Raw genomic sequence first — 12,525 nt, 5'->3', positions numbered from 1 at the left:
CTGTTTTCGGATTAGTTTTTTTTTTTTTTTTTTTTACTAATGGTTTCTCATTTAGTTCATGAGGTGTTAAAGATTATGGAAACTAATTAAGATTCATTATTGAAAGAAAACAATTCAAAACTCAACACTTGTCATTCTTCTAATGAAAAGCTGCAACACATAAACAAAATCTACGATGTAGAAATAGTGTTCGAAGTTATCCGCAACTGTAATCGGACATGACTCTCATGTAAATAAACAAACAGACTTGTTACATGTGCTGTAGTGTATTTACTGTGCATCTGTGATTTTTTATTCTGCATTTCTCTAAAATAAAAATAAGTTAATTGTTTTAATACCGTTAATAGTTTAAAATAAGTTAATAGTTTTTTTTACCGTTTAGCAATGCTTTAATATTAATATATTCAGCTGATTTGTGCACTTGCTAAGCATTTCTGCAAAATGCGAATTCGATTGTTGTATGGAATTTTTCAAGACATATCGTGTATACAAAGACGATATATAAATGGCAGTGCTATAAGAATAAATGAAACTCGGGCAACTTTTCGAACTAAAAATATTCATTGTTACAGGACATTGTTTCCATTTGATAATCTCACAGAACTTGCTGAACATTTGGTATCTTCAATTGTTTATAACAAAAGTATGATGATTTTTTCAATATGAGGTAGTACTTTGATTTTGAGATTAAGGATTTTAAGGATAAATGTAAAATTAAGAGCTTGGTCATCTCATATTTCTTATTGTCCCAGCTTCAAATTGTGTGTGTCATTTTTCCTCATGGGCGAGGGATTTTAATGAAATATATATCTTATTAAAGAATTTAAAATGTCTTATTAAAAAAACATAAAAAGATTTAAGTTTTGAAAATTGACTTTTGAAAAATTGTCCTTCTTTTTTTTTTCTATGCAAAGAATTTTTTTTTTTTTTTTTTTTTTTAAAGTAACCATTATGAATTAGTAACTCTAATGTAAAAGATTTATAAATATTCCTAATAATGCACATGCTAATGATCATCAAGGTTCTGAATTTCATCAGATTGAAACTCAAGAAGGTCAAAAAGAAGAAAATGTTTATTTTCTAAACTATGCTGAAACAATACCTTAGTTGATATTTAGCGACTTTCTAAGGTTTGGTGTAATTTAGCTGGCATTGTCAATATATATATATATATATATATATATATATATATATATATTTAGTTTTAACAAAATTATAAAATTATATCTTTAGAACCTTGCAATGAATTTTCAATGGTACCATTTACTTTAATTGAATATGTTAATAAAATATTTAATTATAAATTTTTTTAAATCTTTAGAACTAAAATTTATTTGAAAGTGAAATCTTGGAATTATGTATATGAAATTATATATTGTTTAAATGATAGGAAAATTTGTGATAAAATATATTAAAATACCACTCTGCATTTAGTATTGTAAATTTAAAATCAGTTGATACGTTATTATTTTTAAGTAAAGCATTGCAAATTATCATAATATTTCTATTAATGACAGTTTATCCATATATTAATCATATATTCCTTAAAAGTAGAATTCTAATATAGCATTTATAATATCAATATAATTATTGAATTGTATTAAAATTTTTGTTCAATGTTTTATAATGTTTTCAATTTTACAATTGAAATTTTTATATATAAGTATTATTTGTATGTTATTTATTTATTTTTTTTGCATGAACATGAATGTGAACAATGTGGGATATAGTGACAAGGCTATTATCCCTTGAGTGTCAGAAAGTTATTATTAGTTAATTTTTTTACTTTTATTATAAATATATATATTTATATTGTTTATTTCATCCAAAATATTCTTATATTCTGGTGAAATATTTTTTCATTCATTCACACAATTACAAATTCTTTTATAATTCTTCTGGTAGCCAATCTAATGATCACTTTTTCTTTTTTTTAGATGGTTTAATAGCAATCAATAAACCATTTGGAATCAAAATACATAGCCATGACAAGCCAGGTAAGAGTAATTTTTTTAAAAAAAACTGGAAAATTTATATGTTAATTCGACTTTTAAATAATATGGTTATAGATGTTAGGCCCATAATTAATGATTTGATTTTGATTTGAAGCTTTTCTGAGATTTACGTTTTCAGATGCTTAATCTCAAATTAACCAGTACATTACTAAGAATTTTTAAAGGTATTTTTGAAAAATTATTAAATAATTATTTGTTTTATAGAAGAAAGTTATAAAAAATTCTCATGCAGATTAATTATTTGCACTCATATGAGACTTCTTATTTATTATGAATAGATGAATTTCCATTTGCTACCTCCTAGCCGGAATGTGGGTATAAAACATCATTTTCCACTAAGATTAACAGGATACATGAATGCATCGGGCACAGCAGTCTTCCATAGCTGAAGGGGGAAATACACTTTTCATTGCAAATTCTTTCTATATATGATAAATACAAGACTCATTTTAATTGTTGTATTAATAAAAAATTATCAATACTCATGACTGTAAAAATCAAAGTGAATTTTTATTGTTATAAAAAGCTTCCTACCCTTTATAATCAACTGTTTAGGAATATCTTTTTAAAACATATCTTAGATTTTTTTTTTATTGTTATTGTAAATTTACTGTATACAACTGTTTTTCAGTTATTTTAAAATAAGTTTTTTTTTCAGCTACTTGTTTTTATTTATGTATGTGGGAAACAAGTTGCAGAGGATATAGGTATCATGAGAAAAAAGTATTAACGCACTTATTCCACTTTTTAAGCTAATATCTTGAGTGCGCAAAAATGAAAGTTTGTTATTATTGTTATTGAAGGTTTTTTTCAAAAGATGTGGAAATAGAGAAAGAGGCATTGCTTCTAACAGGAATGTATGCGTGTGGTTTGTATTGCTTATTATTTCAGGTTTTTATTGTAATTTTTCACATCATGTGCACTTCAATGCATTTTTTTTTTATTTCACTTTTCTAACAGTACTTTCCTTTTTGTTGCCTGGTGATTAAACTTAGTTTAATAAGACAAGATGGATAATTATGACATGCTTAGCACACTTTTATCATTTATGATACAAGCAGTTTCTCTTGAAAGAAGAAAACATCACCCACCTCTATGTTTACATATATAAGATAAGTCAACTTGAAGTAATATAATATTAGTCAACTTAATTATATATAAGATAAATATATATAATATAATTATATGTAAGATAATTATATATAAGATAATTATATATAATATAATTATATATAAGATAAGATAATTATATATAATATAATTATATATAAGATAAGATAATTATATATAAGATATAATTAATATTATATATAAGATTAGTCAATTTGAAGTAATGTAATATTAGAGAAAAGAAAAAAGAAATGAGAAACTTGTTGGTTTATTTTAGTTATGGATGGAGTTTTAAAAGGGCAAATGCTTTTTTGTAATGAAGAAGACACTTCTCTGTTGTTTCAGTACTTCCTCCCTCAAGGTCTGCTCAATGCAGAGTCGGTTCAGTACATCTAAAAGAAATGTAGCTTTGTGAGGAACTTTACTGTCACTAGCCACTGATACAGGTTTAGTAAGATATTATACTCAAAATGATTCTAATCAAATACTTTGTTGCAACAAAATACCATTTAGATGTGACTTGAATAACATTGCCATTCTTTTAAGCAATTGAAAATCTTCATTAAAAATAATCTATAATAAATTTTGATTCTTTTATTTTTTTAGTAAAAGAAAAAATTATTAATGAAAAAAAGTGATGTTAATTATTCTACCTAGGAGCGGTTTATGTATAAGTGCTATGGAACTACAGAGCTCCCAACTTTTTTCAGTGTATAAATTTAATCTCTAATTTATTTAATTTTGTGCATAGTATTTAAATCTGTCACTAATCTGGTTCAATTATCATTTTTAACTTCTTTTAGTCTCTATTATAAATGCAGGGCGAAACAGTATACCCTCTTAGCAAAGTAGAAATCTTCTGAAAAATTGAACTTCTACTCAGTCACATTTTCTTTCTGCTACATTTGTACAGTTATTTATTCCATTTATACCTATTATTATGTAGATAGGCAGGACTATTGAAACTTGCTATCATAGAGACGGTGGAAACACTGTTTCAGACATTTTTATATGGCTGGAAAATTGTATGCTTGTAAAAACTTTATTAATGAGGACAATTTTTATAAGTAAGGAATTAATTTAAAAAATATTGTACTGTAAAATGTTTCATGTAAATAAATACAAGAAGAATTTCCTTGCATGTGTATTTATTTTTACCATATATTTTATGATTTTTTATTGTTGTTTTTTAGTCATAATTCCATTAATCATTATAAACAAAAGTAATTGCAGAAATTTATTTTGTACTTAAATTTTTAATAAAAAATTATCAATAGTTGAATTAAAATTTTTTTCATTAAGAATGTATCTATAGGAAGTTAAAAGTCTTATTATCAATTTTCATTAATTAGTTATTAAGTTATTCAAGATGAGTTTAAAAATTGAAATTTTGTTCAGAAATGCATCATTATTGAATGTAGTATTTGTTAAAAGTTACAACACCTCTACATTTACAAAGTAAGACTGCCATTGATTCTTCCTATTAATTCTCTTACAATATGAGAGAATTCTTTTTATCTGTTTTTTCACAAACCTTCTATTAATTATATTTTCATATATTATTTTTCTAGTCATAACTGAATTCTTTTCTAAATGTTTTAAAGGAACTCGATCTAAAGATGGGCAACGTTTTCTTATTCCTTCAATTCCAGAATGTGACTTAACTATTGAAGGTGCTTTGAGAGAACTGCAAGAACGCCTGAATGTTCCTTCTTTGACTATTCTCAAATCAGCTGAAAGGTTTTTATTTTTATTGTACCTACCTTTTTTTATCAATATTATTTCAAACAACTATATATGCACTTTTTTATTATTAATATCCTTTAAAATTTGGAATCAGAAACATCTTTATTGTGAAAGTTTTATCACCTCTATGAGAATTCTTATGAGGAAAATAATATATCATTATCATAATTCATTCACTACAATGCCTATAATAACTGTCATGGCTTTCCATTCATTTAGATTATCCAGTATACTTAGACCAGGTCATGGATTATCATTACTCATTACCTGTTATTACTCCTTATGAGTGGAACATATTTAGTGATATGAGATATTTTTGAAAGGGGATTTGGTTACAAATAAATCTAAAGCGCAAAAATGAAGTCCCATAGCATGTTTGTATAAATATAAATACAGTGAACATAGATAATAATAATTATTTTTTATTCAAAATATTATTTTAGTATGCATATTTTTAAATGTAAAAAATTGTATAATGTATATGTTTCCATCAAATTTCAAATTTTTTTACCCACTCCTAATGAACTAATTCTTTTAAAATATTGCATGTATATAGTTTCATTTTATAATTAAGGTATTTAAAAAATTTCATGTTTTGAAGATTTATGTTATTAGATTTCTAGAAGAAATCTGATCTATTCTTTGCATCTACAGTGGCCTAATGCACATTGCAAAAGCAGCCTAGGAGATATCAATCTTTATTACCTAGCTGTAAATGCTAGATAATAAAGAGGAAGAAATAAATGTAATGTTTAAATTTGGAACTGTTATTTCATAAGTTTAATACAGAATTTTGAAATTCAATGTAATTTTATATTAAATCTGGATAAATACTGGAAAAAATAATCATATGTATATAATAGGGTTTAAAATAAGCCTGGTAGTAATACATTTTAATAAAAACATTATCATTTTATGCAGATCTTTCGATCTAATACAGACAGGGTAAATGATTTTCATTAAAATTGTTCTCTTCATGAGAAAGTGAAACCATTAATAAAAGTTAATTTTAATAATTAGATAAGAATTCAGTAATGACAATATGTTTGTGATTTAGGGATTTTTTTTTTATTTTGACTTTGTGTAGTGTAAAAATGGAAAACAAATTACAAATTATCAGATGTAGTATGTACACTTTTATAAGACGAGCTTCTCTTTAAAAAAATATTTTTAAAAATTCTGTCTAGAATTTTTTTAAATATTTACTTTGATTGGCCTGATGTTAGTAGAATTTCCTTAATTTAAATATGAATTTTTGCTTTGTAGATGTATTATTGACTAAAATAAATTTTTGTTTAGGTATACAAGTGGCATTGTTTTGCTGTCTACGGATGAGCATACTTCCAATGCTGTTAAGAAGTCATTCAATAAAGCTAAATTTCAAAAAGTACCTCATTTTGTACATTGGTAAGAGCAATGTTTTTATGTTTTTCAACATTAATATGCTTTTCTGATATTAAATTTACTAATGTCGATGTTAGAAAATAGGTTTCTGAATATGACAATTAATGATTAATTTGCATCTTTTAAAAACCTAGGAACATGGTACAGTAATCTTTAATATTATTGGTTTATAAAATTAAAACCAATTAATTAATTGTCATGTTAAAAGCATTAGCATTTCTTTAAATGGTCTACTTAGGGAAAACCTTTCACTGCATTATTGTTTGTACACTATTACTATGCAATTGCAAAAGTTATTTTTTGCATTTATCAAAATCAATTTAAATCTTTAGAGAAGTGATTAGCATGTTTAAACAACACATTTTGGGCTATGAGATCTAATCTATGTTCTTAATAACAAATAAAATTGAAACGAAGGAGTTGAAAAAAAGTACTTGGAATTGATCAATCAAAAGTATTGTGTTCCATTCTAAAAATATATACATATATTTTACTGATGAAAATCGATGTATTTCTTCAATAGCCTTGGTCTTATTTATTTTATTTGCTTCTATAATAAAAATGTGAAACTTCTGTATCATAAATTATTCTTGTTATTTTTGTTTGAACCTTTGTTTATAATAAATGATGAATTTTTTATTTAATAATTTTGCAAAAAACTCTTTTTAGGGCACTAACTCTTGGGTATCCAGGTTTAAATTATAAAAAGGAAAAAGTAGGAATAAAATTTCTGGAACTAGAGAATGAAGAAAAGAAACAGGTCAGAATTTAATAATATTCTGATATAATGTACAATATTTTAATTTTTGATTCTACAATTCTTTGTTTTATTTTTTAGTCCCAAAATAGTGTGTGTGTGGGGAGGGGGGGAGAACTCATTTTGATTAAACATAAATCTTAAATATTATGTGATGTAATATACAGGATACTCTTCAATATTGGTATAAAATCACGCATTATATCAAACTTTAAAAAAAACGCTTTTCAGTTTCTTTCTGCTGTTAGAGGAATATTAACGTTCTAAGAATCATTCTCTTTATGCTATTAATTCTTCATATCTAACCTTGTTTATATGTTTACTTCATATTTTAGTCTAGAAAGCTATTGTCTTAATGAACTGAATCATACCTTACTTAATAAAAAAAAAAAATATAAATGCAGATATAGCTAGTAAATTAATCCTGCCGTGCTTTAAAAAAAAGAACTAAAAGGATTTTTTTTTAATATTGAAAAAACTTCAAAAGTGAGTTAAATTGCAATCTGATTTGTCAAACCTTTAATTCAAATTATAATAATAATATTTTTTAAAATTAAAAATTTCACTTTGTTAAAGATTCATATGTAATCATGTTCATCCTGGTATACATGAGATTACAGGAAATATATGTGAAAAATGAGTTTTGACAAATAGGATCACCAAATTGATTTTTTTTTGGAAAACTATGGTCTTGAAAAATAAATTTTTTAAAGAGAATTTTAGAAAAAAACTAAAGATTTTCTTTAAATAATTCCTATTTAAAATACATAAAGTTTTATTATGTTTCATTGGCATAAAATGCATACATAAAAAAACTTCTTCAGAAGTTTAAATTTTATAATTTGAATGAAATTTTAATGTTTATATGAATATGATTAGATGTGATAGGTTCATGTTTGATGTAATATTATCTTGATAATTATGTCTATGATTTTGGACATCTCATACTTTTTTTGTTACTATACAGCCTATAATAATTCAAGACCCTTCAAAAAAAGCATGTCTACAGAAAAGAGTTTTTCCAGTTCATGTGGAATACAGAGTACTTTCTGTGAACAAAGATCTTCAAACTAGTTTAGTAGAAATTGCGTCTTCTTCTCGTAAGTTTTTATTTAGTTGATGTAATTTGAAATTTAAATTGCTTTATAATAGTTCACTAGATAATATATATTTTTTATTTTTGCTGCTAAAATGTTTGCCTGTGGAATAAAATAAAAATATTTTTCATTTCTTTTTAATTTTGAGTTTTATTGCTTTGAATGTAATTATAAAATAATGTGTCATCATTTATCTTAAAAAATGTTTTATTTAATTTCATAATTAATGATTTTAGAATATGAAAATTTTGATATGAAATTCCATAAAAGTAGCATCTCCTTCATATGGAAAACATCATCTGTTAGTAATGAAATTTAAATACCTAATCAGAGGCATGCTTACGTACTTGTATTCTATAAATCTATGTGAGCATGTATGCAGAAAATTATCATTACAATCAGCTAAAATAATATTGTTTGTAATTTTTAAAAATGCTATAAGAAAATTCAGATTTTATATGAATGTGGAGACAAATTATGTATAAATGTATGGTTATTTTAAATTGTAAAACATTTAATTTTTAATTTTCTGTCTAGTGAAATATCATTTTGTGAGAATATATGCCTCTAGTCAAATTTGCAGTATTTTGGGAGATATTATGTATTGCAACAGAATGAATACTGTGTTGGGTGTACCAGTCAAGGTACAAATTGAACATAGCCATGCTTTTGATTCACCAGTAAGTTTTATTTATATACTTATCATTTAATTAAGAAATACCATGCTTTCAAAAATATTATTTAGGAATATCTCATTTTCAAAATTGCTAAAATAATTTATACAAAATTTAGAAAATTCTATTTTATATCATGAATAGTTTTGAAATTGTGTTACATTCATAATATTCAGAAAAATAGAGTTTGGAAAATTCTGCTCTTTATAAATTGTTTATAAGTGTAATTTCTTTCTTTCTTTTACCTTTACTTTTATGTTTAGTCTGATTAAATTTTCAAAGCTTTTTTTTATTTATTTTATGTTTTAACATTTGATATCATAATTAAAATTTTCCTGAAACTTTTTATGTTATTATTTTTTTAAGGATCCAAGATCTTTACATAAAAGTTATGCAAAGGAATTTATAATTTTACCATACTATAATTTTGTTACCGTTTGATATCATTGTTTGTTTAGTTTTAATCTTTGTTACTTTATTGAATACTGCTTCATAAGAATGTATTATGTCTGTTTATTTCTATATTAAAATGTCAAAGTGTTTATTCCAAAAAAGTGAATTCAACTTGTGTCAATGTTCATATTCCATTCCCACATTAAGAGTTTATTTAATTTAGGTTTTTAATGCCCAAATTTTTACTAATTTAATGGTATAAAATTTGTATTAATAGTAATTAAATGATGAGAAAAACAGGACCTTAAAATAAATATTAACTAATAACCAACAAAAGGACTTCTTAATTTTCTGTCTAAAATATAAACTATTCAGTAGCCAGTGAATATTAATAGACAAGTTTTTTTTTATTTATTAAAATGTTAAGGGAAAAATTTCCCTTTATAAAAATTTAACTTAGCAGCAATACTGAAACATTATTTTTAAATAATAATGGACTGCACTCTGTTAAATTGATTAATATGCATAGAATCAAGAAGTAAAATAGTTGCTTACATCTAAAAGCAATGCTTGTATTTCAATGTAATTTGTAGTTATTCTTGGAACCTTCTAGAGATAAAAAGATTTTTTTTTAATGCTTTCTATAATTTTTGTTCCAGTTAGCTTTGTTTATAATTTGATTTATTTTTACTTTTTATATAATCTGCAATCAATTGAAAGTAAGTATCTTCTTTAAATCTTCCTTATTTTGTTTGCCGTATGAGACTATTAATGATAAACAGAGCATGCCAAAAAGCAATATGAATGATGTGACTGCATACAACTCTGCAGTCCTCAAAAAAAAATCAAGTATTATAAATTTAAAAATTGATTCTTTCTGATTCTGTCTTGTCAATACATGGAACACTTCTTGTGACCAATTTTTAATATATTAGAATAAAGGAAAAAATGTTTGTAATATATATTAATTAATTTATTATTTTTATTTAAAAATAAAAGATATTTTCTTATAAATGTGAGTTTTGTATGAAAATATTTTCTGACACATGATGTGCACTATATTTGTTTGCTAATTGATTGATATGGATGCAAAGAAAATAATTTAAAATTCAGATAATATACTCATGAATTCAAATATGAATGCTAATATAATTAAAACTAATTAAGCATATTATCAAAATGCCTTTTGTAACATGTTTGCAGTTATTTTTTTAAATCATATTATTTAAGTAAATTTTAGAATTAATCAATTTTATTATAAAATGTTTGCAATTTATATGTAACTAGCTACTTTTTGTGACCAGTTGATTCACGATATTAATAATTGCTAAAAATGAAATATTTTATGAAATTAGACTTCTATTATTTATATTCTAAATATTCTATGGAATTGACTTTTTCTGCAAAATGCTTTTACATTAGTAAACATTTATTACATGACATTTTCATATGCCATTCTGGAGTTCATTTCTAGGTAGCTGTGATATTTCTGCTATTTATTATTGTTAATTAAATATTTTTTTAAACATTTAATTAAATAATTAAAACTTTTGTCCTCTGCCTCATTTATTCACTACCTTCGTTTAATCTGACACCTTTAATTAACTATTAAGTTCAAAATAATAAATTTTGCATTCTTCATTATATTAATCAATACAAATTTTTGTTAATATTTTGTTGCTGTGTCATTTAAAAATCTTTTATATGTTTCAGAATAACTCATCAATGCTTAATATGAAATAGCTATAACATTTATATAAAAAGCAAAATATTATAAATTAAATTTTGAAATTATCTTTAAACATTTTTTATATAATATTTAAAAACACTTTTAATTGTAATTTTTTTTTTCTGTGAAGAATGGCTGATCCTGATTAGTATTTATGTGTTTTATTATATGTATGAAAAATTCTTTCCCTTTAGCCATTGCCAGAGAAGATGACAAAGGCATTAAATTTACCTAAAGGTGCCACTTGTTCTGTAATGCCTGCTATGCTCCATCTTAGAAGTATATTTTTGCCATCATTTAAAGGTGAAGATCTTACAATTGTAGCTAATTTGCCACATCATTTTCAATGGACTGCAGAACAATTAAAATTACTAAATTGTATTATGTAATATAATAAATGTTATTTAAAAAAATAGAGATGTTACTTTATGTTTATTCATACTGTTTAACAAATTGTTTTATCCATTAGATCACTGGCTAAGAAATGATTTAAACATCCTCTAATTATGGACATTTTTGTGAAGAAATGAGGAAATACCTGTATTTTTTTCTAGTAATTACAAGATAAAATTTTGATTGCTTGTAAGGTGAGAAATGCCACCCAAATATTCTTAACTTTTTAAATACTATTAACTTTTACTCTTGCATTTAATTTTTTTTTTAAAAAAATTCTAATTGTGCTTAACATTTTCAATTAGTACTGTATTGTTGTTCCATATTTTACTCGTATTTTTATTGTTTTGTTGCAGGATTTAAGTTTCTTTTGTATATTGATAGATAGGTCTTTTATAAACTGTTCTTAAATTCAACCTAATGCTTGGTGCAATACAGTCAGACATGACTTTTGTGGAAGTGAATACCAAACCTAGCCTTAACTTCTTGTAGTTACTAGTCTTTTCTTCTTTCATCGGTTGTAAATTTATCCCTCACTTGTTATATAAGTGAAAAGGATAAAGATATCTATTAAATAATATGGATTCGTCCCACTGCGGAACTGAAATAATTATTCAATAGTACAGCCATTATATCAGATTTGTTTCAGATGGGATCTAATCAAAAAATAAAACCTTGGAATGATTTTCCAGAATGTTTACAATGTAAACCCTATACTCAAAATTAATCTTTCTTGAGATGAGTGATTTATAGGAGATGTAATTATGCCAAATGATCAATTTAAATGTACTTATGATAACTAATGGACGCTATTAAGATACATTAGAATCTTCCTTATTCAATGAATTTATAGGTAATAATAATTTGACCCTTGGATATATGTAAAAGAATGTATACATTGGATGTATAAAAAAAAGAAACAATTACTAATTTGTGTGTAAGAAAGGAATTATAGAAGAATTTTTGCATGAGAATCTTGCAGAATTGGAACTTCAAGTGATCCAAAAATTGCGATAAACTGAAACAACAAATGTAAAGGAGAAATGCTGAGACAAGTAAGTTCAAATCAGGTTGGAAACCATTATTAGAAAAAATCATCGGTGAATGATTTTTTGGCAGAAGAAGAAAGGGTTAGATTATTAGCAGAATTAATATTCAAACATTAACTTCTGACATTGAACCATAACTAGATGTATTGCCAAAAGGA

At 24.4% G+C, this 12,525-nt stretch overlaps 1 protein-coding gene across 1 annotated transcript; it reads left to right on the top strand.

The window, feature by feature from the left end:
- The first annotated feature begins 230 nt into the window (after positions 1–230).
- Positions 231–11,342, top strand: LOC129966901 (pseudouridylate synthase RPUSD4, mitochondrial-like). Its single transcript, XM_056081516.1, has 8 exons — positions 231–643; positions 1,938–1,997; positions 4,730–4,865; positions 6,171–6,278; positions 6,945–7,035; positions 8,000–8,132; positions 8,667–8,809; positions 11,120–11,342. The coding sequence occupies exons 1-8, from the start codon at positions 442–444 to the stop codon at positions 11,312–11,314; spliced, it is 1,068 nt and encodes a 355-aa protein (XP_055937491.1). The 5' UTR covers positions 231–441; the 3' UTR covers positions 11,315–11,342.
- Positions 11,343–12,525: the final 1,183 nt, after the last annotated feature.

The sequence above is a fragment of the Argiope bruennichi genome, chromosome 1 (genome assembly GCF_947563725.1).
Source record: "Argiope bruennichi chromosome 1, qqArgBrue1.1, whole genome shotgun sequence".
Lineage (NCBI taxonomy): Eukaryota > Metazoa > Arthropoda > Arachnida > Araneae > Araneidae > Argiope > Argiope bruennichi.
This window is presented reverse-complemented; position numbering and strand designations above follow the sequence as displayed.